This window comes from Mesoplodon densirostris, chromosome 1 (genome assembly GCF_025265405.1).
Source record: "Mesoplodon densirostris isolate mMesDen1 chromosome 1, mMesDen1 primary haplotype, whole genome shotgun sequence".
Taxonomy (NCBI): domain Eukaryota; kingdom Metazoa; phylum Chordata; class Mammalia; order Artiodactyla; family Ziphiidae; genus Mesoplodon; species Mesoplodon densirostris.
In genome coordinates this window covers 143,297-169,163 of record NC_082661.1, presented here as the reverse complement: position 1 = coordinate 169,163, position 25,867 = coordinate 143,297, and the positions used below count along the sequence as shown (strand labels likewise).

The 25,867-nt window shown below is 52.1% G+C and overlaps 1 protein-coding gene across 1 annotated transcript; it reads left to right on the top strand.

Annotated features, from left to right (window-relative positions):
• On the top strand, window positions 1-25,329 carry SCART1 (scavenger receptor family member expressed on T cells 1). The gene is given in 25 exon segments (XM_060089396.1): window positions 1-7; window positions 829-978; window positions 2,544-2,632; window positions 10,435-10,543; window positions 12,450-12,503; window positions 12,506-12,751; window positions 13,427-13,599; window positions 13,601-13,721; window positions 14,463-14,485; window positions 14,487-14,775; window positions 15,178-15,483; window positions 15,629-15,978; window positions 15,981-16,076; window positions 16,078-16,207; window positions 16,210-16,335; window positions 18,150-18,176; window positions 18,179-18,280; window positions 18,283-18,438; window positions 18,601-18,669; window positions 18,743-19,146; window positions 19,342-19,440; window positions 19,711-19,765; window positions 19,876-19,973; window positions 20,126-20,211; window positions 25,221-25,329. Coding segments are annotated over 25 exon segments (3,474 nt in total).
• Window positions 25,330-25,867: the final 538 nt, after the last annotated feature.

Genomic DNA, 25,867 nt, shown 5'->3' with positions numbered 1-25,867 from the left:
ATGGCGGGTGAGGCACTGCGCCTCCCTCGAGGCTGTGTCAGCCGAGCTCCCCATGGGGAGGGGACCTGACCCTCATCTGCGTCCCCCAGTGCTGCCCAGGGCCTGGCCCCCGGCACCATGAGTTTCCCACTGGGTGCTGGGTGGGAGCTGGGCAGACGTGGGCTCTGTCTGCTCTGGGGCGGCCAGCCCAGCCTGGTCGCAGATGGTAGACGAATGCTGTGTGTCATAGGGCACACAGGAGGACACCTGAGAGACCTGACCTGGCAACCCGCAAACAGGCTTCATGGGGACTGGTGGGGGCCCATGGCCCAGGTCACTGAGGTCAGGGACAGTGGGCACGTGAGCCGGGGCAGAGTGGGAGGAGCCAGTCTCCTACTGTCTTCCCAGGTAAGTGGCAGGTCCCCACCACCCTGTACATGCGATGACAGCCCTGCTAAGTTTACCCCACGGTTACACACGGCACTCAGCAGGCTCCAAAAAGGGTGACGCCTGTTCCCAAGAAGCAGACTCCTGAGGAGTTCGCAGGACCCAGGAATCCAAGTCCCCCCACCCTGAGTCCCCTCTCAGCCCTGGATAAGCAAACTGTGACCCCAGAAGCTGAGTCCCCTCCACGGCCCTCAGGATCCAGCCCTCAGTTGCCCGGCCCCATGCCAGCTCCCGTGCAGTTCTGTCCGAGCCTGGTCCTGCGGCCATGGCTCTGCAGGGAGGTTCTGCGGGCGGGGCCTCCCTGTGCGGATCTCAGCCCCTACCCCAAGTGATAGTCAAGGGGCTGCGAGGGGCCAGGGCTGGCGGCGGCTTCTCCCCTGTTACAAGAAATTGTCTTCACAGGCTTGAAAGGACCAGATCCTAAAGACGGAAGTCGGCTCCCGCTCTCGCTCTCGCTGGGCAGCCAGGTCTCTTCCCTCCTGTTGGGCCCCTACCCCCTGCCCCACATAAGCCTGTCCCTCCGTCTCAAGAACGGGCCCTCCAGACATCTTAGTGAGCTTCCAGGTCTCCAGAACCCATTTAAAAGTCAGTCCAGGGACTTCCCTGGTGGTCCAGTTGTTAGGACTCCACGCTTCCACTGCAGGGGTCGCGGGTTCGATCCCTGGTTGGGGAAATAAGATCCCACATGCCACGTGGCATGGGAAAAAAAAAGTCAGTCCACTCATTTGTAGTGTGGCTGGGGTTTTAGCTTTTTGACTGCACTGTACGGGACTCAGAACAGGGCCCTGAGCGGGTCCACACACTTGACGTCAAAGTAACACCCAGTCGAGAGCCGGCTGCCCAGCGAGGGCGGGAGGGGAGCCGACTTCTCTCTTTAGGATCTGGTCCTTTCAAGCCTCTGAAGACAATTTCTTGTAACAGGGGAGAAGCTGCCGCCAGCCCTGGCCCCCTGCTAGAACAGGCTGGATCACGTGTGCAGGATGTATCTGGAAAACAGAAACCCCAGCCTCATATCTCTGCCCTTATTTCGTGTCTGCTCCAGGCGGCAGGAGCCTCCCGTTTTCATTCTGCAAAGACTTTAGGAGGTAGCAGGGCCCCGAGCTCCAGGGTGTGGGCTCTGGGACGGGCGGCTCGGGTTCAAACCCTGCCCTCCCTTGGCCACCTGAGCCTTGGACAGGACAGCTGCCCTCCCCACACTCCTGCTCTCTCAGCTGTCCCACGGGGTCATGGCAGGACCCTGGCTGAGCTCACCTGTTACAGACCCTGGGATGCCTGGTGGCCACAGGGGCAGCAGTGACTCCAGGCAAAAGAGGGACCTGGTCAGACCTCGGTGGTGTGGTGTCAGCTGCCGGTGTGGCCAGGGCCTGGGCACAACTACCCCGGGCCCCCCTCGCTACTCTCCCGCTATGGCTCCTGACAGCCATGTCTGCTCTGAGCTGCCACTGACCGGCTGTGAGACTTGGAACAGAGATCTGTACTCACCCAGCTCCTGTTTCTCAGTCTGAAAGATGCAGCAGAAGGGCCACTTCTTTGATGGGGTGGGAGGTGGGCCTGAGTTCTCATCATACAGATGCATGGGGACAAACCACAAGGTCCCCGTCTTGCACCACAATGTACCAGTCAACACACGTGCTCCCCAAACCCGACACGAGCGCAAGAGCCACACACCGTCCCCCAGACGTAGATTCACTCACAGGTGCCTGCACCCTCCGCGCCCAGCCCACAGGCCCCCGAGCAGAGCAGGCATTCAGGTGGACACCACACCCCCAGGCAGACAAAGACACAGAGACAGCAGTGCCCGTGCCCCAGAGAGACACTCAGACATCCCCGTACACACGCCACCTGCACAGAAACACATGGACAAACACGGCTCTGACACAGGGTAAACCCCATACCACAGACATGCCCTTCACACGGGCGCCAGTCAGGACACACACCTGGCTACGGACAGCCCTGGCTGGCTCACTGCCCATTGTTGCGGAAATGGGCGCACACAGGCACACACACCCTCAGCTCCACCTGTGCTAAGACTGACTCAGTCTCAGGCGGTGGAACTGGCTGGGTTCAAGTCCCAGCCCTGCCCACGCTCTGCTCACCTGTCATGGGGTGCCCGACAGTTCTCCGGGGCAGGGGCCTGGCAGACGCGGCTCCTTACCTGGTCCTGAGCGCTCAGAGGGACTCATGTTCTGCACGGGTGTTCGGCTGGGTCAGGGCAGGCAGAGGCTGACCAGGGGCTCCTGCAGCGTGTGTCCTGCTGACAGCTGAACCCAGCTCTGGGTGCCGGGCCTGCGGATCTCCCCATCCCAGGACTGTCGTGTTCCCTGTGACCATCCAGGTGCATCCCTCCCAGGACAGAGCTCTGAGGATGCAAAAGGGATGAGCCTGGCTGCAGAGATCCCCTTCACAAAGAAGAGGCCCGTCTGGGGGGTGACAGCAGTCGATGCCCGAGATGGGAGCAGGTGCCTCCTCCGAGGTCCCCGTTTCACAGGAGCGGGAGTTCGGTCTTCTGGGGGAAAGCACAGGGGACCACAGTCTCCTCTGCACGGGGAGAGCGGCCGGGGGCTGGGCAGCCTGGGAGCCCACACCACCCGCCTCCCAGGCCACGAGTGTGTTTCCAAAGGATAACCGAGTCTTAAATGGGAGGCTGACCTCGGTCCTCAGTCACTTTCTTCTCACATGAAAAGAGCCCACAGAAGGGAGAGGCAGGCAGAGGAGGACAGGGGCAGGCTCCTCCCACCCCCTGGTCCCAGGGGCCGGTGCACAAGACACCCACACGGCTGCAACTCCTCCCGGGAGGCCCAGGCCTCCGCCCAGGGGCCCTCCTGTCCTGTGATTAGCTCTGTCAGCCAGAGTGGCGGGAATCAGAGCCCAGAGGGAAACCTGCCCTCCCCCGCTGTCCTTGTGGGACCAGAGCCGACGTGAGAGAGGTAGGATGTGGGTGCAGGTGGACACCCTCGCCATCCAGCGGCCGCTCAGTGCAGCAGAGGGGGCTCGGGTAGAAACCACTGTCCACCGTTGGCCAGAGCTGGGGGTGCAGGAGTGGCCTGGGCTGTGCCCCAGACCCTGCTGTCCTGGGTGGGCTCCACGCTGCCTGCTCTGAGTGGCTGGGGCTCCTGGCCGGCCGCATGGTCACCTACCTCCCTGCTCTCTGGCGGCCCACTGTGAGGGTCACACGAGGTGGACGGAGAAACCCTTTAGTGAGGCACGAAGGGGCGCTGGCCTAGGACCCTCTGCCCAGGAGCCCGCAAGGGGCCGCGGCCGCTTCCTGGCACATGGGGCACAGACCTCGCCATCAGTCTCTGTGCTGAATCAGAGAAGGGGTCCCACAGGCTGCAGGGGACAGCTGACCGGCCCCTTAAAGGTGGGAGAGGGCCCTGCTGCCGCTCCAGCCTGGGTCCCTGCTCCAGTGGAGCTCAGAGCTCTGGGGCTGTCCCGCTGGGCCCGGGTTGGGGTAGCTTGGCTGTGTGTCCCTCTGCCCCGAAGTCATTTTACAGAAGTCCTTTACTCCTTCATCATTCAGCGGCGTTTGCTGGGTCCTCACTGGTCTCGGCCTGGGCTCTCAACTTCAGACGCAGCAGCAAACAGACAAGTTCCTGCTACGTGGAGCTGGGGTGTTGGAGGAGGTGGATGGCAGGCTGCTGAGCAGGCCCTCCTGGGGCCCATGGGTGGTGACACGTAGTAGGTTCTCATTAGTTATCTATTTTTTACACAGTAATGTATATTCCATATAAATTTTACAATAGGTTTGTCTATGTCTACCAAAAAAATCCTTGCTGAGATATGGATAGGAATTACCTTAAACCCACACATCAGTTTAGGGAGAATTGACATCTTTGCTATGTTGGGTCTTCCAATCCATGAAAACATATGTCTCTTTAAGTTAGAGAGTATTTGATTTCTTTCATCAACATTTTGTAATTTTCATCAGACATATCCTGTGCATGTTTTGTTAGATTTATGCCTAAGTGTTTCATTTTCATTGGAAAAACTGTAAGTTATTTTGCATTTTTATTTTGGGTTCCACCTGTTCATTGTTAGTATATAGAAATGTAATTGATTCTTGTGGTTTTTTTTTTTTTTTGCGGTATATGGGCCTCTCACTGTTGTGGCCTCTCCCGTTGCGGAGCACAGGCTCCGGACGCACAGGCCCAACGGCCATGGCTCATGGGCCCAGCCGCTCCACGGCATGTGGGATTTTCCCAGACCGGGGCACGAACCCGTGTCCCCTGCATCGGCAGGCGGACTCTCAACCACTGCGCCACCAGGGAAGCCCCGATTCTTGTGTTTTGATCTTGTACCCTGTAACCTTATTGAATTCACTTATTAGTTCTAGTTTTTGTTTTTTTTTTGTAGACCTCTTGGGATTTTCTACATAGGCAATTATGTCATTTGTAAATAGAGACATTTAAAAATTTTATCCTTTCCAATGAGTAAGCTTTTATTTCTTTTTATTGTCTTACTGCAATGGCTAGAACTTCCAGTAATATGTTGAGTAAGGGTGGTGAGAATGAACATCCTTGTACAGTTCCTGATCTAGAGGGAAAACATCCAGTCTTTCACCATTAAGTATGATGTTAATTGTAGGTGTTCTGTAAGTGCTCTTGAGGAAGTTCCCTTCTATTCCTAGTTTTCTGAGAATTTTTTTACTTATCCTGAGTGGAGTGTGAATTTTGTCAAATGTTTTTTCTGCATCATTGATATGATCATATAATTTGTCTTCTTAGCCTTTTGTGGGTGGATTACAGTAATTGATTTTCAAATATTGAACCAGCCTTGCATGCTTGTGATAATTCCACTCAGTTGTAGTGTATTGTTCTTTTTATACACAGGATTATATTTGATAAAATTTTGTTGAAGATTTTGCATTTAAATATATTAGAAATATTGTTCTGTAGTTTTCTTTTTCTTTTACTCATCTGTAGTTTTCTGTCTTTGGCTGGATTTAGTATCAGAGTAATCCTGGTCTTATAAAATGAGTTGAGAAGTGTTCCATCTTCTTTTATTTTCTTGAAAAGATGGTGTGAAATTGGTGTATTCTTATTTAAATTTTTGGTAAAATTCTCTTTGAAACCATCTGGGCCTAGACATTTCTTTTTCAGCAGTATTTAGACTTTATTTTTTTTAGAACAGTTTTAGATTTACACAAAAATGGAGAAGATAGTACAGTGAGTCATCATATATTCCACCACCAGTTTTATCATTATTAACATCTTACATTAGTGTGGTATATTTGCTACAATTAATGGAACAATATTGATACAGTATTATAAACTAAAGTCCATAGTTTATCCAGATTTCCTTAGTTTTTACCTGATGTCCTTTTTCTCCCAGGATCCCATCTAGGACACCACATGACACTTAGTTGGCCTGTCTCCTTAGGCTCATCCTGGATGTGACAGTTTCTTATACTTTCCTTGTTTTTGATGACTTTGACTGTTGTGAGGAGTGCTGTTCAGGTATTTTGTAGGATGCCCCTTTATTGGAATTTGTCTGATCTTTGTTTCATTGGATTGTGGTTATTGGGAGGGTTTTTGGGAGGGAGATGACAGAGGTAAAATGCCCTACTTGTCACATCATATTAAGGGCATATACCCTCAACATGACATGTCACTTTCAATATTGACCTTGAACACGTGGCTGTGGTCGTATTTGTCAGGTTTCTCCATTGTCAGGTTACTCTTTTCCCCCCGATTCTATTCTATGTTTTACTCTTTGGAAGGAAGACACTATGTGTGGCCCACACTTAAGGGAGATTATGCTCTCCCTGCTTGAAAGCATACTCCACACAAAATATTTGGAATTCTTCTGCATGGGACATTTACCTCTTCTGCCACATTTGATTTATTTATTGTTATTTACTATTGATTGATTTATTCAATATTTATATAGGTATGGCTCAGGGATATTTATTTTACACTTCGGGTTGTAACCATTGTTGTTTTATTTATTTTGTTGTTCACATTGTTCCACCTTTGGCCTTTGGGAGCTCTTTCCGCTTTCCCCTGTGTACCTTTGGCATACTTCCTTCAAAAAAAATTTTTTTTATCATTTGTTTTTGATCACTTCTTTGCTTTTTGGCACTAAAAGATGCTCCCAGCTCATCTTGTATTTTTGTCTACCCCAGTTTTAGAATCAGCCATTTCTCCAAGGAGCTATGGTTCCTTTCATCGGATAATGGCATTAGAAACCTAGATGTGGACCCTAGGTGTGCTCTTTGCTACTGGAGTGTCTTTGCTCCTAGGCCCTCTCAGCTGACACATACCTGCACACATGTCTATAGACATGTCTATAGATATATACACATATCTATAAATATTTCCATACATAAGCATCTGTATCTATATTAAGCTATACATGAGATCTTACTGATGTCTCCAAGTCTAGTCCATCACTACATGACTCATTCTAACCTCCTCCCTTGCTAATCTGCAAATGTCCATTCCAACATGGAGAACCTTGGCTTTAGGAGCATTTTGGTTACAAGAGCTTAACTTCCTTAATAGTTATGGGACTATTCAGGTTATCTATTTCATCCTGGTTGAGTTTTAAAGGAACCTAAATGTAAGTAAGGTTTCTATATTTCACTTTACTTGGTGAAATGTCAACACCTGTAATGGTGATAAGTTACTTATGTGTATAATAGCTATAGTAACCAATAAGAAAACTATACAAAACTCAGGGGGATATATCAAGATGGTGCAGTAAGAGGATGTGGATCTCATCTCCCTCCAGGAATACATCAAAAATACATCTAAATGTGGAAAAATTCTCACTAAAAACTGACTGGAAACAGAAAGACTCCTGTACAACCAAAGTTGTAAGAAAGATGCACACATACTCAAGCATTTTTTCTGACTGCAACTGTATGAAACTAGAAATCAGCTATAGAAAGAAAATGGGAAAAAAAACAAACATGTGGAGACCAAACGACATGCTACTAGAAAACCAATGGGTCAGTGGAGAAATCAAAGAGGAAATCAGGGCTTCCCTGGTGGCGCAGTGGTTGAGAGTCCGCCTGCTGATGCAGGGGACGCGGGTTCGTGCCCTGGTCTGGGAAGATCCCACGTGCTGTGGAGCGGCTAGGCCTGTGAGCCATGGCCGCTGAGCCTGCGCGTCCGGAGCCTGTGCTCTGCAACGGGAGAGGCCACAACAGTGAGAGGCCTACGTACCGCGAAAAAAAAAAAAATATATATATATATATATAATTTCCTAAGTATTTTTTCTGTATACATTAAGCACCACTTCAGATGTTATAACTTTTGCTTCAATCATAGAATATGATTAAAGAAACTCACGAAGTGAAAGTCTATTATGTTCACTTCTACTTTTACCCATTTCATTGTTCTTCTTTCCTTTCAGAAAGCCCCATCTTACTATTATCATTTTCCTTCTGTTTGGAGGGTTTTCTTTAGCCATTATTTAGGGGTAGATCTGCTAACAACAAATTATCCTAGTTTTCCTTCATTTGAAGATGTCTTTATTTCTCCTGAATTTCTGTAGTATAGTTTCACAGATATAGGACTCAGGCTAGGTGCATCTTTTCTTTTAGCACTTAGAGACTGCTGTTCCACTACCTACTGGCCTCCACTCAGATGAGAAATCTGCTTTCATTCAAATTGGTTTTCCTTTGTAGATAATGAATCATTTTTCTCTGGCTGGTTTTAGAATTTTTTTCTTTGTCCTTAGTTTTCAAAAAGTTAATTATTATGTGTTTTCATGTGAATTTCTTTGAGTTTATCCTATTTGGGGTTTACTCAGTTTCTTGAACCTGTAAGTTTATGTCTTCAATCAAATTTGGGAAGTTTTCAGCCATTATTTCTTCAAATTCTTTCTTTAGCCTCACACCCTCTTTCCTCTCCTTCCCAGTTCTCCAATGATATAAACGTTAGATCTTTAGTTATTGTCCCAGAGCTCTCTGAGTCTCTATTAATTTTTTCCCATTTTTCTCTGTTGTTTACACTGAGTAAATTCTATTTATTAGTCTTCAAGCTCACTGATGCTATCATTTGTTGTGTCCATTCTACTATTGAGTCCACTAAGTGAGTTTCTAAAAAAGAGTTCACATTGTATTTTCAGTTCTATAATTTCCATTTGGTTCTTTAAAAAATATAACAGCTTTATTGAGATACAATTCATATACCACAAATGCATCCTTTAAAAGTGTATAATCCAGTGGTTTGTAGTGTATTCAGAATCATGCAACAATAACCACTGGTTAATTTCAGAACATTTTCATGATCCCTCAAGGGAAATCCTGTCCCCATCAGTGGTATTTTCCATTTCCTCATCTTTCCAGCCCCTGGCAACAACCAACCCACTTTCTATTCTATGGATTTACCTATTCTGGACACTTCATATAAATAGAATCATGTATGTGGTCTTTTGTGGCTGACTTATTTCACTCAGCATGATGTTTTCAAGGTTCCTCCCACTGCAGTGTTCATCAGTACTCCATGCCTTTCTTTTTTAAAAAATATTTATTTATTTATTTATTTATTTATTTGGCTGTGCTGGGTCTTAGTTGTGGCATGCAGGATCTTTAGCTGTGGCATGAGGGATCTTTTAGTTGTGGCATTCAAACTCTTAGTTGAGGCATGCACGTGGGATATAGTTCCCTGACCAGGGATCGAACCTGGTCCCCCTGCATTGGGAGTGTGAAGTCTTAGCTGCTGGACCACCAGGCAAGTACCAGTACTCCATGCCTATTATTCATTGCTGAATAATATTTCATGGTATGGATGTACCACATTTTGTTTATCCATTCATCAACTGATGTACATTTAGGTTGTTTCTATTTTTTCTATTATGAATAATGCTAATATTTATGTACAGGTTTTACATGAACATTTATGTACAGGTTTTAATATGGACATAACTTTTAAAAATTTAAGTACAGTAGATTTACAATATTATATTAGTTTCAGGTATACAGTATAGTGATTCAGTATTTTTGCAGATTATACTCCATTATAAATTATTACAAGATAATGGCTGTAATTCCCTGATCTGTACAATATATCGTTGTTGCTTATCTTGGACATAACTTTTCATTTCTCTTTGATATACAGAGTTTCTGGGTCATAGGGTACCTCTCTGTGTAACATTTGGAAGAACTGCTAGACTGTTTTCCAAAGTGGTCGCACTATTTTCCAATCCGACCAGCAAAGTATGAGCGTTTCAGTTTCTCCACATCCTCACCATTTGTTCATTTTTATAACTTCTATTTCTTTGTGAGAATTTTTTTTCAGTTGTTTAAAAAGAATTTGCAATTTAGAGTAGAAGCATTTTTATGATGGCTGTTTTGAAATCCTTGTCAGATAACTTCGACATCTAATTCTTGGTATCGCCATCAGCTGATTGTCTTTTACCATCAAAGTATGTTTTCCCTGGTTCTTCACATGGTGAGTGATTTTCAGTTGTATCCTGGGCATACCGGTTGTGATGTCAGGAGACTCTTGATTCTATTTAAATCTTCTATTTCAGCAGGTGGTCACCGTTTTTAGGTTCAGGGTGTAGGTTCTGGGCTTCTTTCGTGGCTTTAGTTGCAATGATAGTTTAGATCTCAGAGCCCATGCAAAGCTGTCCTGGCCTGTCTTGTTCTTCTGTGCTGTGGGGCTCCTACATCTTCCCTGCTGGTCCCCATGATGTCTGGTGTCACTGTGTCACCACCCACAGTGGGGAGCTGAAGCCAATGGCCTGGGTGGAGGGCAGGGCTTCGCTGCTGCTGTGGCTATGGGCTGATCAGACCACCTGCCTGACTGTGGGGTCTGAGTGAAGCTACCCATCAGCAGTTATCAGCCAGGAGGAAACCCACAGCCTGGGCCCCTCGCTCATGTCTGGTGGCGCTCAGGGCCACCAAGGCCATTGGCTGCTCAGCACCCAGACGGAGAGAGAGAGCCACGGATACACTCTGGAAAGGCCCTTGCTGTCTCATTGGTCCCGGGAGGCCACTGGCAGCTCTGCTTCTGTATATTTGGCTCTGGACCATGACCTCTACCTTTGTCCCAGCTGAGTGGTGGGAGCTGGCTGAGGCCCTGGGACTGCGGGGCCACGAGGGCAGCTCTCTGGGCTTTGGGGCTCAGCATCCTTCTCTTCACTGTCAGGGCAGTCCCCACTGGTAAGTTTCTCCTTCCTTCATCCATGGAACCTTCTGGAGGCAGAGACTTCATAGATGCTGAGGCCCTGGGGTTTGAGTACCCCCTGTTGTGACCAGCTGTCTGCCGGGGTCTTGCTCAGCCAAAAGCAGGGGCACATCCTAGGGCAGGAGGGTACGTGGGCTCCAAATGCAGACCCCTGGAGACGCTTGTCCCTACACTGATTGAACAGGTTCAGTGCCAGGGTGAGCCCAGAGCCCCCAGCCCCACCGCTCAGAGTCCAGAGTGCAGGGCTGGGCCAGAGCCCAGATGGAATGAGGGGATATGGCCAGCAACTAGTCCCAACGACCCAGATCGACAGGGGGTGCTGATGGATTCTGCAGGGGACTGCCCCCTCTCCTTCCCCTGGGGCAGGGCAGGGGGTGGGTGGGGGAGTGTGAAAGCTGGCAGCACCTGGACATGAGGGTGAGCACAGAGCTTGGTGCTGGGCCATAGAGGAGAGCCACAGTCCCAGAGATGCCACATCAGGGTGGGGGTGGTTGGGGGGGCAGCTGGGTCTAGAAGCCAAGAGGCTGTCACGGGCAGGAAGCTATAGAGAGGGGTCCTGCCAGAGGAACCGCATGGAGAGGCTGGAGGTGAGAGTGAGCCCCAGGGATCTGCATGTGGTGGCATGGGCGCCGTGATGAGTGGGTGAGTGTGTGAATGTGGAGCGTGGGCAGCTATGCGTGTGAGAGAAAGTGTGAGCAATCGTGTTCATACACATGCCAGTTGTGTTGGGGCTGGGGGTGGTGCAGGCGCGAGTAGCAGCATGCAGTGCTTTGGAAGCTGATGGAAGGAAACGTCACTGGGCAGGTTGATCCAGGGTCCAGCAAGGAGGTGACCACGAGCTGGACAGAAGGGGTGCATTGGGGTTGGGGTGAGGATCTGGGTGGTGATGATGGAGGGCGTGAAGGGCTGAGTTCTGAAGAAGACAGTGATGCGGGCTGGTGGGAGGGGTCCTGTTTTGTGTTAAAATGGCAGATGCCGTGCACATTTACGTCCAGAGAAGAAGGGGTGGGGGGATGAGGGGGTTTGGGGGGAGGGGCGGCAGTGATGGATGAGGGCCCTGGGTGGGAGGTGTGAGGAATGTGCCTTCCTCTGTCCTGGGGGAGTGGGGTGTCTTCCCTCTCTCTCCTCCCCCCATGAGTCCAAGACAGGCCCTGGAGGTGGTCTGGGGTGGTCCAGGCTGGGACATACCTGTCCCCGTGGAGGTGTTTTATTTCCCTGCATCAGCCCAGGATGCGGTGGCGAGGACAGAGGGTCCAGGGGCTGATGGGCGGGGCCTGCCCCGGGGCTGTGATGGGCGGGGCCTGCCTGGGGCTGTGCCGGAAAGACCCAGGTGCAGAAGCCTAGAAGGGACGTGGTTAGGGGGATGCGTCCCTGATCATCCCGTTGAGACAGGAAGGTCAGGGGGCAGCTGAGACCCTCAGAGACCCAGGAGGTGGCCCCGAGGAAAGCGAGCTGGATGGGTGGTGGGCAGCCACGGGGGTGGGGTAGGAGTGAACGAGGAAGACGGGGGGCTGCAGGGCCTCTGGTGGAAGCTGGGAAATGACCTTTGGCTGGAGGCTGGGGTGGGTGGTAGGGGGAGCCTGCAGCTTCAGGCAGAGGAGGACAAGGGGACTTCCATGCCTGGGGGGTGAGGTCACCCACGACATGGGGGCTCCAGTGGGCCGAGGAGGGTAGGAGAGGACACTTGGGGCTGTACAGGGCACACAGGGGCCCCGCCCCATCACCTTTCTGGGCCACCCTGCTGGGGGTTGGGGTGCCTGGCTTTGCGCTGAGGCCTCGGAGCAAGGGCTTCCTCGGAGGCAGCCCCAGGCAAACCCAGGCATCCTTGCCACCCACTCACGGCTGTTGCTGACTCCTGCCCCTGGCCTGTTCCGTCTGCAGGTGGACCCAGCGACCTGAAGCTGGCCTATAGGCACGGTCTGTGTGACGGGGTGGTGTGGTCCGGCATGAAGGGGAGTGGGGACAAGTGTGCAACCAGGAGTGGACGCCGGTCTGCAGGCAGCTGGGCTGAGGCCGTGCCGTGGGTGCCCCCAAATACGTCCCGCTGCCTGGAGAGGTGGTGCGGCCCTGGCTCCACAACGTGTCCTGCAGGGGCGATGAGTCCTCTCTCTGGGGGTGCAGCCTGGGGGCGTGGGCGTGGAGCCAGTGCCCCTACGAGTGGGTGGTGGTCGCTCTGTGTTCCAGTAAGCCACGGGTGGGGGGTGGGGGGAGGAGAAGGGAGGGTCGGGGGTGGGGCTCTCTGGTGGGGGCCCCAGAACCATCTGACCCCTTAAGACAGGCCACCTCTCATCTCTCCATTCCTCCTGTGTTAGGAGTCCTGTTTTTTGCTCGGCAAATACCTTATTTACAAAGCAGTGCTCTGGGTACTGGGGATGTAGCTGTGAGTAAACCGTACAAAACCCTGCTGCATGGGGTCTGCTGTCCAGGGAGAGACTGAGAGGGAACGAAGGAGCAGGTAGAAGAGCGGTGAGGGGATGGAGAAGCAGGCAGAAGGGTGGGGCCCCAGCGGCCGCGCAGGCATCTCATCACCGTTGCCAACGCAAATACTTTCCCTGGAGGTCTGGAGGGTCTTCAGCTGTGTCTGGGCGCTTTACGTCCTGTCTCTGAGCTGACCGGCAGCGTGGTCTGTGGGCCCCAGAGCAAAGCAGGGATGCAGGTGCCTGTGTTGAAAACCAATGAGGATGTTCCAGAGGGCGCTGACCCAGGCAGGGCCTCTGAGCCTGCCCAGCGCTGACCCCCTCAGGGGAGGCGCAGGGCGGGCCTGGGCCCAGGGCCGGCGCCTGGTGGGCGTGGCTGGTCACCGAGGCCGCGTGGCCAACGGAGCGTGCACCCTGCGCAATGCCGCGTGTGCTTTGCAGACGGCACTTTCCAGGAGGTCCGGCTGGTGAAGGGCTGAAGCCCCTGTGCGGGGCTCCCTGAAATCAGGAATGTGAGCGCGGTGGACCGCCTCTGTGGCCTGCACCAGGAGGAGGCCACGGTGTTCTGCCGGGAGCTGGGGTGCGGCCCGGCGCTGCAGGCCCCCCGCCGAGATGGGGGGCGTTGCCAGGGAGTACATGGCCTGCGGGGGCACTGAGCAGACCATCCGGAACTGCAGACTGAACAAGTTCCGCAGTGGCTGCGACTTCCGGCGAGATGCCCAGGTGATCTGCTCAGGTGAGGCCGTTCCTCCACGCTGCGGGGGTTCAGGGACAGCAGGGAGCGGAGTTGGGGGGGAGGGCTGCAGCAGCGAGGTGGCGCCCTGCGAGGGTCTCCCGAAGGCCTGACTCTCTGTAGCTCATACCAACTTTGGACAGAGACCTAGAGGTTCTGAGAGCACAGCATGGGGTGGGGTGGGCGCTCACAGCAGGTGCCCCACCAGCAGCTCCAGGTGAGCAGGACCCTGAGGTGTGGGCTCAGAAGCCCCGGGCGGGTGGGGCCCTGGCCGTCTGCAGCGTCTGTGCTGTTCTGGCTGTGACTGTTGTGTGTCTTAACGCAAGTCAGGGTTGGGTAATGAGTTTCCTTCTCAGCCGCATCTCTAGTCTGTGAGAGTGAATCGGGCCTCTTAGACCCTGTGGCTATTTTCTGGGTGAAAATGAGGTATACTGTCCGCTCTCCTTGGTGCCCCAAGGGGGCAGTGCTCTGTGGCCTGAAGGGTGATTGACCTTGCCTCTGGGACCTGGAGGGCCTTGATGCCACCGCCTGGGCAGGCAGAGGTTGTGTGGCCCCTGTGAGCTCTGTTCTGGGTGGGGACATGGCGGGCCTCCAGCCATCAGTTCCTGCCCACTGATTGGCAGATCCACTTTTGGGTGCAGATGGTCCACTCTGGCTGGCGCCTCTCAGGGTCCACGGGTGGGGCTCCAGGCTGAGCTGTTACCTGAGACACCTGTCCCTAACAGGGTTTGTCTCCTCCCCCAGGACACACGGAGGCCCGGCTTGCGGGCGGGCGGCGACCACCCCTGCGCTGGGCGCCTGGAGGTGAGGCACGGCCTGACCTGGGGCAGTGTCTGTGACGCCGACCTGGACCTGTTTACGGCCCATGTGGTGTGCCGGGAGCTGCAGTGTGGCGTGGCGGTGTCCACACCCGGGGGCGCCCACTTCGGCTGGGGCTCGGGGCTCATGTGTATGGAGGCCTTCTGCTGTGTGGGCAACGAGTCTCTGCTGTTCCACTGCCCTCGGGGGCCCGGGCACCAGTGTAGGCATGGCCAGGACGCTGGGCTCAGGTGCTCAGGTGAGGTCAGAAGGGTGGGCTCTGAGGCTGGGCCCTTCCTCCTTCCTGCCAGCCTCCCTCTGTGACTCTCCCCCACCCCGGGAGGTGCTCTCTCCCAGCTCCTAAGGTGCCGCCCGCCAGGAGGGTGTGCATGTTCCCACTGAAGGAAGGGTTGCTTCTGCGCGTTGAGGGAGGGAGGAGGGGGAGGGAGGACTTCTGGTCATAGAGGGGTGGGACCCCCAAGGCTGCACCACAGAGCCTGGCCCCCTCAGAGACGTATGAGCGGGAAGCTGAGGCTGAGGTGTGTGGGAAGCTGGCCAGAGCTAGGGCTCTCGCAGACCCTCACACCGGGTGTGAAAGGAAGAAACCGCCATGTGGTGGGCCTGCAGGTGGGGAGTCGCTGACACTCTCTCCTGTCCCCAGAGCTCCAGCTGGTCAATGGCAGCAGCGCCTGCGAGGGGCGTGTGGAGCTCCAGGTTCAGGGGGCCTGGGCACCCCCCTGTGCCGCCCACTGGGACTTAGCAGATGCCACGGTCCTCTGCTGCCAGCTCAACTGTGGCAACGCGGTGTCCACACACCCAGGAGGCCATTTTGGGGACGGGGACTCAACCATCTGGCCCGACGTGTTTCACTGTGTGGGGACAGAGCCCTATTTGTGGAATTGCCCAATGAGCACCCTGGGCGCCCCGGCCTGTGTCCCTGGCAACGCAGCCACCACGGTCTGCTCAGGTGGGTCAGCAAGAGCGTGGGACAGAGAGGGAGGCTGAGAGTGGACGGGGCTGTGCTGGGAGGGGCCGTCTTCTCCCCTGTACAGGCCGGGATCCCTCCCTCTGGCACCTCGCTGGCCCCCGCAGTGTCCTGCCTCCCTCCCCAGGTCTCCCTGACACCCTGCGGCTGAGGGACGGACAGAGCCGCTGTGATGGCCGCGTGGAGGTGTCCCTGGATGGGGTGTGGGGCTGCGTCCTGGACGACGCGTGGGATCTGCGCGGCGCGGCTGTCGTGTGCCGGCAGCTGGAGTGCGGAGGGCCTGAGCGAGCCTACGAGGCGCCGGCGCCCCGGCGCGGGGCTGTCCGGCTGGGGCTGAGCCGCGCGCGCTGTCTGGGCACCGAGACCCGCCTGACGCAGTGCAACGTGTCCGCGTCCCCGCTGGTGTCCGCGGGGGCATCGTGGGACGCGGGAGTCGTGTGCTCCGGTGAGTGCGGGCCCGGTCCCCCATCCCCCTCTTCCGTGGGGCGCGGCCGCCCTGACTTGGTCTCTCCCTCCGCAGGGAGCCGCCGGGTTCGGCTGGCCACGGGGCTGGGCCACTGTGCCGGGCTCGTGGAGGTGCTTCAGCGGGGCGCGTGGGGCACCGTGTGTGATGACGGCTGGAACCTGCGGGATGCCCACGTGGTCTGCCGGCAGCTGGGCTGCGGCCACGCGCTCAGCGCCCCAGGGGCCGTGCACTTCGGGGCCGGGCCGGGCGCATCTGGATGGACGAGCTGGGCTGTGAGGGCCAAGAGTCTGCGCTGTGGCGGTGCCCGTCGGGGGGTTGGGGCAGGAACGGCTGCGGGCACAAGGAGGACGCCGGCGTCTTCTGCTCAGGTGGGTGCTGAGACCCGAGTCCCCTCCCAGGGCGGCTGGGTTTCCAGTGGCAGCGCTGTGTTAGTGAGTAAAATAATGCCCACGTGCTTTCCTCGGATTCCACGGAAATCTCCAGGGCTGTTCCCTTCCTGGTTTGGGAAACTTCTCACTTCACTGCTACAGTGCCCTCTTGCTGCAGGGATGCTGCGTGACTAGCACCCTCTTCTTTGCGCTGCGCTGGGGGGTCGGGAGGGGCCCTGGGGTGTGACGGGGTCTCTGCTCCCCTCCTCACAAGCTCATCTCACATCTGTGCTTGAGGTTTCCCTGTCTTGAATTCTTAATTTTGATCCATATTTTAGTGTGCTGGATGACTTTTTCCGGAGTATTTTTAAGGCAGTGCACGAAGGTTGCTGGTGTTTCAGCTCATACATATCTGAGGCTTTTTCGGTGGATCTTGTCTGGGTGTGATTATTCTTGATGATGGGATTTCGTCACATGCTGGGGGCGTCTGGCCAGTCCTGCCTCCTCTGGCATCTCCAGGTGGCCCTCCGGGGCGGGGTGGGCAGCCCAGTGTGGCCTCTTCTCATTGATTTTGGCTCCTATTTTTGCTTTAGGAAAGTTTTCTTCAACTTTCTCAGCTGTCTTAGATGACTGTGTCTATTTCAATCATCCCATTTCTTTTTTTGGTAACAGGCTCATTATTTTGGCTCTTCCCATCCTTTTAATTTATTGGGGGCAGGGGGGCGGGGCTCTGCTCTTTTCTCACGCTTCCTGAGAAGGCGTCTCTAGGTGCTGTCCACATGGCTGCTTTGTTTTGCTGTCATTTCTGGTCTTCCTGTTCCTAGATGTACATTTTAACTTCCACTCTGTTTTCAGTTTCCTTGAAGTTGCTCCTTCCTCTGTGCTGTGGGCACTTGCTGGCTGACAGGCCTCTACTGGGGGACTGGCTGTTGGCAGGGGTGGGGATGCTCTGTCGTCACGATTCAGCCTGGCAGCAGGGTTCCACAGGTGGGAGCAGAGGCAGGCAAGGCACTCTTGAGGCCCGGGAGTGGAAGCCGCTGGTCACTCTTACCGCACTCATTTGGTTGGCCGAAGTCCCAAGCCCAGCCCAGATGCAAGGCTGGGAAATAGACTCAGTGCCGGAGGCATGGATACAGGCAGGGATCTTAGTGGCCACTTTTGTAATCTATCAGAGATGTAGTTCCTTCTGTTGTTTTTTAAAGTTTGTTTTAATTAGTTACGGTCCTGTCAGATGCAATTCATATCCAAATTCCTCGATGTATCCCCGTATATGTATTTTTTTTGATGAATTACAGGCCCTGTGACATAATTTTAGAGGGTCGTCTCATGCTCCACTACGTGGTGACGTTATAGTCTACTTGCTATGTCACTCTTTTGTTGGACTCACACTGCTCAAGGGTAACAAGACACTACTTAGGTGCTGACCAGCCAGGGCCAGTGCTGTGTCCAAACTCAGAGATTGGGCTGTTTCCTGTTTTTGAATTTTTGAATATTTATAATCACTGCTAAATTGATCATGTTGTGCAAAAGGGTTATTCTGTATTTCGAGTGATTTCCAAGGATAGATTTCTGGACAATCAGCTGATGCCTGCTGACTAAGGTGTTACAGCTGGGGATTAAATCTGGTTACCTGTGGTCAACTGCTCCCATCTTTGGGGTGGAAATGGATGAGAATGTGGAGTCGCTGTGAGGTGGATGCCAGGGGCCCGCTGGGTCAGATGCCCTTGCTTGGCATCGGTCTTGGTGCTGGGACACCCCTGGTTTCGGCCTCCTCTTTCAGAGATTTCCCTGGCCTGAGTGTGATTGTTTTCCAGGGTCAGTGGCCCTGAGGCTGCGAGGTGGCGCTGTGCTGGGTGGCTGGACGTGTTTTACAATGGGACGTGGGGCACCGTGTGCAGTAATGCCCTGAAGGACACCTCCTTGTCCATCATCTGCAAGCAGCTGGGCTGTGGGGAGCAGGGCTGGCTGGAGAACAGGCCCATCCACACTAACCTGGGCACCTCTTGGGTGGATAACATCCAGTGCCGCAGGCTGCAAAACTCTACGCTGTGGCAGTGCCCCTCGGCCCCGTGGCACCCACGCTCCTGCACCCGTGGGGAGGAGGTCTGGATCACCTGTGCAGGTGGGCTCTGGTGGTCTCTGGGGGGCCCAACAAATCATCCGCAGGGGCTGCCATTGACCCATGGGGTCACTTGGGCTCCACAAGCTTCATTCTGAGGCTTCTCAGGGCATTTACACTGGGAGGGCCACTGTTTATTCCAGTAGGATTGTCAGAGATATCGACGCAGGATTCTGGGGAGGCCCTCAATTCCTCCTCGACTGACAGCTGCCCAGGTAACCCTCCCATCACTTCCCTGTCCGCTCCGCATCGGGTCCTGCCCCGTGGTGACCACAGCCCCATTTGCAGAGGAGGGGGCACTGCACGTGCGCGGGGGTGAGGACCACTGCTCAGGCCGTGTGGAGCTCTGGCACGCCGGCTCCTGGGGCACCGTGTGCAACGACTCCTGGGACCTGGCAGACGCCGAGGTCGTGTGCCACCAGCTGGGCTGCGGCTGGGTTGTGGGTGCCCTGACAGGGGCCGCCTTCTGGCCGGGCTCTGGGCCTGTGTGGCTGGACGAGGTGGGGTGCCGGGGCAGCGAGGCGTCCCTGTGGGGCTGCCCTATGGAGCCATGGGGACGCGGAGACTGTGGGCAGGGCTCCTTGCAGCTCAGTCTGGGAAGGAAGACCCTGGCGGCCTCTGCCCTGGGATGTGCTGACCGCGAACCGACCATGGGGGGACATCAGCGAGACCGGGACGGGGGAGAGGCCAGTGTGCCTGGGGACTTTCATTTTCTTCGTTTCTTAAAGAGAGTTATTAAATCTTTCATCCATAATTCATCTCAGACATTTATCAGATGCCCACCATGGTCCAGGTTCTGTTTCTGGTCCTCTCTCTGCCTTGCCCTGGCCCGAGGTGGGCTCTGAGTGTCTTCAGCTGTCTTCACCCATGGCCTCTTGCCCGCACAGTTCTCCTGGTGTGTGCGTGTGTATGTGTGGGCGGTCCCTGATGAACCACCTCCTGGCCACCTGTCCTTTCATCTGCAGACAGTGCTCGGCCTGGCTCAGGTATTGTGCCAGGATCCCCAACACTCACAGCTGTCCTGCCCTGATGCCCCCACCAAGCCCGTTGTGACCACACCTCCCTGACCACATCCCCCATGCCCACATTCTCTCTGGGAAATAAGTTTCCCTGCGTCCTCTTCCCTGTGTGGATCTGGTATCCATTTGCAAATGACCAGACCCACCCATATCTGGATCTTTCTGGACTCCCACTCTCCCATCTCAGCATCCTGGGAAAGACCAGGTTTAATTCTCCTGTGATTCCCTCCTCTACAGGGTCCATCCAGCGCTGCCATTGATTACCACCTACCCCTCCATGTTTACCCTCAGGGTCTGGCCAGCCTGTTGCGGCCACCTCTGGTGCTGGGCCCTTGGAGTCTCTCTGAGCACTGCCTCTCGCCTCCCAGCCCTTCCCCTGTGCCCCACTTCCCTGGCCTGTAGGAGAGATGCTGCTTGTGGTCTCAAGGACCATGAGGCTGGAGAAGTTGAATGTGAAGGTCTCTCTTGGACAGGAAGCGCTGATGAGGGAGATGACCAGGGTAACGTGCAGAGAGGCTGGACGGGGCCTCTGGGGCGAAGTGGAGTGAGGAGGGCACGTCACCAGGTTCTGGAGCAACTCCTGACAGAGCCTTGGGGGACAGACGGCTTTCCTGGACGTCTGAGCCCACGCTGCACCCCTGTGCATGTTCAGGGCCTGCCCACTGGCTCCCAAGAGTTGGCCAGCTTGGCTTGCTGCTGCCCGCTGGACCTCCTCGGGGGCCTGGAATGGGGGAAAGTGTGCGGGGGGCGGGGGTGTCCCTGGGGTTGGAGGAAAGAGTGAGCTGGCAGGAAATGAGGTGATGAGGGTCTGAGCAGAATAAGGGTGTCAGCCCAGCCGTCAGAGAGGGCTGGGACTTCGGGAAGGATGCACCTCCCCTCCCTCGGCGTGGCTTTCCCTTCGCCTACCCCCGGCACCCCGGCTGCATCCCCATCCAGAGCTGAGTGCTGAGCTCTTTCCTGAGGGCTCCCAGCCCTCTCAGTCCATTTGGAGGGTATTGATTAGGCATCTTGGGAGTGAAGTGCACTGGGGATACCACCGATGCTGCTGCAGGTCCCGTGTCCCTGAGGTCCTAGCTGGGGGTGTGGCTCAGTGCACGGTGCAGGCTGTGGTTTGGGGGGAGCTGGAGCTGCTGCGCAGAGGGTCCTGCAGGGGCCCTGCCTCCTCTGGAAACCCCTCGTCTCCTCCACACTCATCTGAAAACCAGAGCTGCTCTTTGTAAAACTGGTTCTGTGGCAAATCTTTTGGAAAGCAACCTTTATTGATCTTATTCTGCTTACAACATAATACACATTCAAAAACTTGGAGAACAAAGAAAGAAAATGAAAATCACTTATTCTATCACTCAGAAAAGGCTGCCTGAGCAGCTTGGCTTATATCCACTGAGAGCTTTTCTTTGCACACATGCAGAGATGTGAGCATGCTCGACAGCAGCGCACCAGTGCGCGTTCTGTGTTCCTGTGGGTTTCCCACCTAAAACATGCAGCTAGCGTGCTGGCTCGTCCACGCTATGGCTCTCAGTGGCCGCTTGGTGTCCTTCATGTGTTCTTCCATCGCTCATTCACTCCTCTGCTGTCGGACGTCTGGCTGCTTCTCAAGGACGCCACCCTCGTAGAGAGTCATGTTTTTAAGGGTTTTTTTTTTGTTAGTTTTTTTTTTTTACATCTTTATTGGAGTATAATTGCTTTACAATGTTGTGTTAGTTTCTGCTGTTCAACAAAGTGAATCAGCTATACATATACATATACCACCATATCTCCTCCCTCTTGCATCTCCCTCCCACCCTCCCTATCCCACCCCTCTAGGTGGTCACAAAGCACTGAGCTGATCTCCCTATGCTATGCGGCTGCTTCCCACTAGCTATGTATTTTACATTTGGTAGTGTATATATGTCCATGCCACTCTTTCACTTCGTCCCACCTTCCCCTCCCCCACCCGTGTCCTCAAGTCCATTCTTTATAACTGCGTCTTTATTCCCACCCTGCCACTAGGTTCATCAGTACCTTTTTTTCGGATTCCATATATGTGTGTTAGCATACAGTATTTGTTTTTCTCTTTCTGACTTACTTCAGTCTGTATGACAGACTCTAGTTCCATCCACCTCATTACAAATAACTCAGTTTCATTTCTTCTTATGGCTGAATAATATTCCATTGTATATATGTGCCACATCTTCTTTATCCATTCATCTGTCGATGGACACTTAGGTTGCTTCCATCTCCTGGCTATTGTAAATAGAGCTGCAATGAATATTTTGGTACATGACTCTTTTTGAATTATGGTTTTCTCAGGGTATATGCCCAGTAGTGGGATTGCTGGGTCGTATGGTAGTTCTAGTTTTAGTTTTTTAAGGAACCTCCATACTGTTCTCCATAGTGTCTGCATCAATTTACATTCCCACCAACAGTGCAAGAGTGTTCCCTTTTCTCCACACCCTCTCCAGCATTTATTGTTTGTAGATTTTTTGATGATGGCCATTCTGACCGGTGTGAGGTGAGACTTCATTGTGGTTTTGATTTGCATTTCTCTAATGATTAGTGATGTGACCATCTTTTCATGTGTTTGTTGGCCATCTGTATGTGTTCTTTGGAGAAATGTCTCTTTAGGTCTTCTGCCCCTTTTTGGATTGGGTTGTTGGTTTTTTTGACATTGAGCTGCATGAGCTGCTTGTAAATTTTGGAGATTAATCCTTTGTCAGTGGCTTCATTTGCAAATATTTTCTCCCATTCTGAGGGTTGTCTTTTCATCTTGTCAACTGTCTCTTTGACCACAACTTGGATCTCGTTCCTGGTGATTCACAGATGAATAATGGGTCCCTTCAGATAAACATGTTCAATCAAATAAAACTTCCTTCAGAGAATGTAGGGAGACTGATGTTTCATTCCCAGTGTTTCTTTTATTCTAACCCTTTTACCATTTAGGCAACAGTCAGTAAGTCGTGAAGTGGTCCGTTATCACGAAAGAAGCAAACTAGCAAAAAATGAAAAGTGTCAGCATGCAGCTTGGAATTAAAATACAAATCTGCTACTTGTATCAACAACAAAACGTCAGAGCTTTGTGAGGCCAAAGGCAAATCACCAGGGGATCTGAGGCTGGTGCCCAGACAGGAGATGCTTCCCTCCACCCCCAGGAAGATTGGAAGCCTCGGGGAGCAGAGCAGACACGCAGGTGGGGGGGGGTCACTTAGCAGGGCCCCGGCCCTGCCTGCTGCCTCACACCTCGGGGACACGAGGCTGGCGAGGCCCGTGGTTTGCCCCCAGAGAAGGGCAGCCTGTGCAGTCAGCCCCACCCGGACCCACTCTGTCCAACAGTAAAAGTGACTGTGGCAGTGCTTTCCACCACTTAGACTTAGCAATGGAGAAACAACACCTTCTAAGGAGGGGGTGGAAAATAACAGAGAAGGCTGGAGACCTGAGAGGTCTTGTTCCCAAGTTGAGGGGACTCACCTGCAAGCATCACTTGCCAAGACCAGCGGGGGGTTGATGCTGACACCTGGGACCCACACATGACACCGCAGAAATGCCCAGGAGGAAGGAAAACAGATGTGGCCATGATCACCCTAAGGCAGGTAAAGTGGGTTCACAGTAGAAATAAGGTTCGATGATGGAGAAAATGATCACCTAGATTCAGGTCTAAATACTGCCTGTGCTGCACTGATATTGAATGTCACAACGGTATTTTATGCTCACCAATCACTGCCTCTTTTCCTCATTTTTCCAAAGACTCCCCTTCCAGGGGTAGGTGGAGGAGGGTCCATGTGCCCCATGCAGGGCCCAGCAGGCCAGGGCACAGCCCACTTCACAAGGTCCCTCCAGCACTACAGGATCAGAAGGTCCTCGGGGGACCCACACCCCCTTGCTTCTCTGGACAGATAGCATACTCAATAAATTGTCATTTTATCACTCAGCTTGTAGCCAGTTGAGACTCTTCCCAGTGAACTTGCTGAAGGCTCTCCGAGCCTGGGTATACTTGGGCGTGCTGAACAGAATATTCTGTCTCTACCGTCATGTTGGTTGCTTGGGTTCTCACTTATAGCTCAGAATATTGAAAAAGGTCAATACAGATGAAATCTGGAGAATTTCTGATCTGAATTAATTTTTAAGAGACTACCTTTAGGGTCACGGTTTCTTGTAAAGAATGAAATTCCCAAGCAAAATAGCAATAACAGTGTTTTGTTTCTGTATTTATTTTGAGTAATACCAAAATAACAATATTAACATTTAAAATTTTTAAGTTCTGAATTCACAAAACTTTTTAAAAAATCAGTGAAGCTAAATATTTAATACAACTCAAATAGAAAAAGTATAAATATAATAAGTAACATCAAATAAAATGTTGATTTATAAAGATACAACTCTTAACTCTTGTCATTTTAATTCAAATTATTTAAATGCAGAAACATGAAGTATTATACATAAAGTAAGAAAACATAAAATGAAAAATTATATATATATTATATGAGCTATTGACACTAACAACCACTTGCATGGATCTCAAAGGCATTTTGTTATGTGAAATAATCCAGTCCCAAAAGGTTACATTCAGTGAGCCCATTTATATGACATCCATCAAAAGAAAAACTATAGTGACCAAGAGCCGAGCAGCTGTTGGCTGGAGTTATGAGAAGGAGGCGGGCGCTTGTCGGACTGTAAAGGAATATCAGGATGAAGTTTTTGAGATGATACAACTGCTCTGTACCTGGTCATAGCGGTGGTGGTTACACAAAACTACTGGTATTAAAATTCATAGACTTGTACAGCAAAAGAAAGAGAAGCCGATTTTACATATGAGAATTTTGAAAAATAAAATAACAAAGTAAATCTTAGCAAATTATAAAATATAAACACGTTGTACTCCACATTCTTTCAAAAATCAAGAGTTAGAAGTAGTTAAAAGATAATTCCTCCAATCTTCTTTAGTTAGGAACTGAAATAAAATTAATGACAAAGCAGAACTTTTGAGACATATCTGTTGATGACATTCCCAACCTTACTATCAGAAGCACCGTATCACTAGCTTTACACAGAATCAGCATCGCTTAAATGTGGACTTTGGCAGGTTGACCTAACTCTTGAGATAGTTCCTTATTCAGCTCCCTGCAAAAGTTGCCTCCTGACATGCTCCCCAGGAGTCTAAACTGTGCAGGGTTGTCTCTTGGCACACATTAGCTTACAAAGTGTATTACAGATTATCCTCATAAATAACCACAGTGTTAAAGAAAAAGCAAGATATAAACTCTGGCACTTTAGGTAGAGTTTTATTTCTGGTGCTATTGATAAAACAGTCAGCCTTTCTGCTTATGAACCCTCCCAATACGTTAAACATATTGAAAGCGTCTGGACCCCAACATGGTTTAAGCCCAGAAAATAATGCCTAGTTTCCTGAGATGGATGCCTCTTATGATCTTAGTGATCATCGTCATTGTTATCTTCATCACCATCACCAACACCGTCACCACCATCACCATCATCACTATTGTCACTGTCACTGTTATCATCACTGTCATAGCAAAGGAAATAATGACTTGGGTGTGCTCTGCTCTTCCTTTTCCGCTTCGACTGAGATGGGCTTTGCATGGACTGTTTCCACCTCTCAGTCACACTCTTCCTTCATGCTTCTTTGTATTCTCTGGACCCATTGCTCCTCTTTCCTTTTTTCTTTCATCAGGGACCCTCCCACTGTGCCTTTCCTTCATCCTTTCCATTTCCTTTGGGCCATTTGTACAACCTCTCCATCCTCTCCATTGAAGAGCACTGGCAGGTGTCGTCTATGAGGCAGGGCTCTTCATCCTGGCTGCACATGGCTTCTCCCTCGTGCCCATGCCCCCTACCCCAGAGAGTCCAGTGCGATCGTTTTAGGGCGTTCTGGAATCAGTATTTTTTGAAAGCTCTCTTGATTCTGATGTGCCTCTGGGATTGATAACACTGTGTTTGGGCAAATTTAATTGCACCTGGGATTAGATAAGTGCCAGACAACTCTACTTACTAGATTAGAAAAATGCAGGCTGTAGAGCTGAAACACGGTGTAACCATGAGTGGTCTCCCACTCCTCGCTGTTTAACCAGGGAGCCCACAACTGCAGCTGAAGCTCTCCTCCCTGACCACACTTAAAAGGAAGGAAGGCCAGAGACCTTTGGGCCAGAATGTTTATTCTCTGCATTTTCACTGTAAGGATATTTTAATTCAGAGGACATTTTGTCATAAATATGCACTTTTAAAACAGAATTGTGCCAACATTGATGACTTTTCATTAGAACTCATTTACTATGGTCTAATATGTTGGTCAATTTCCTGTATAAACTATGTCTAACTTTTTTCCATTTAATTTTACTCAAATGGGCTTCCTCTATATTAGTTTCTTCATTTAAATATCCAATGAAGATTTGATTCATCAATT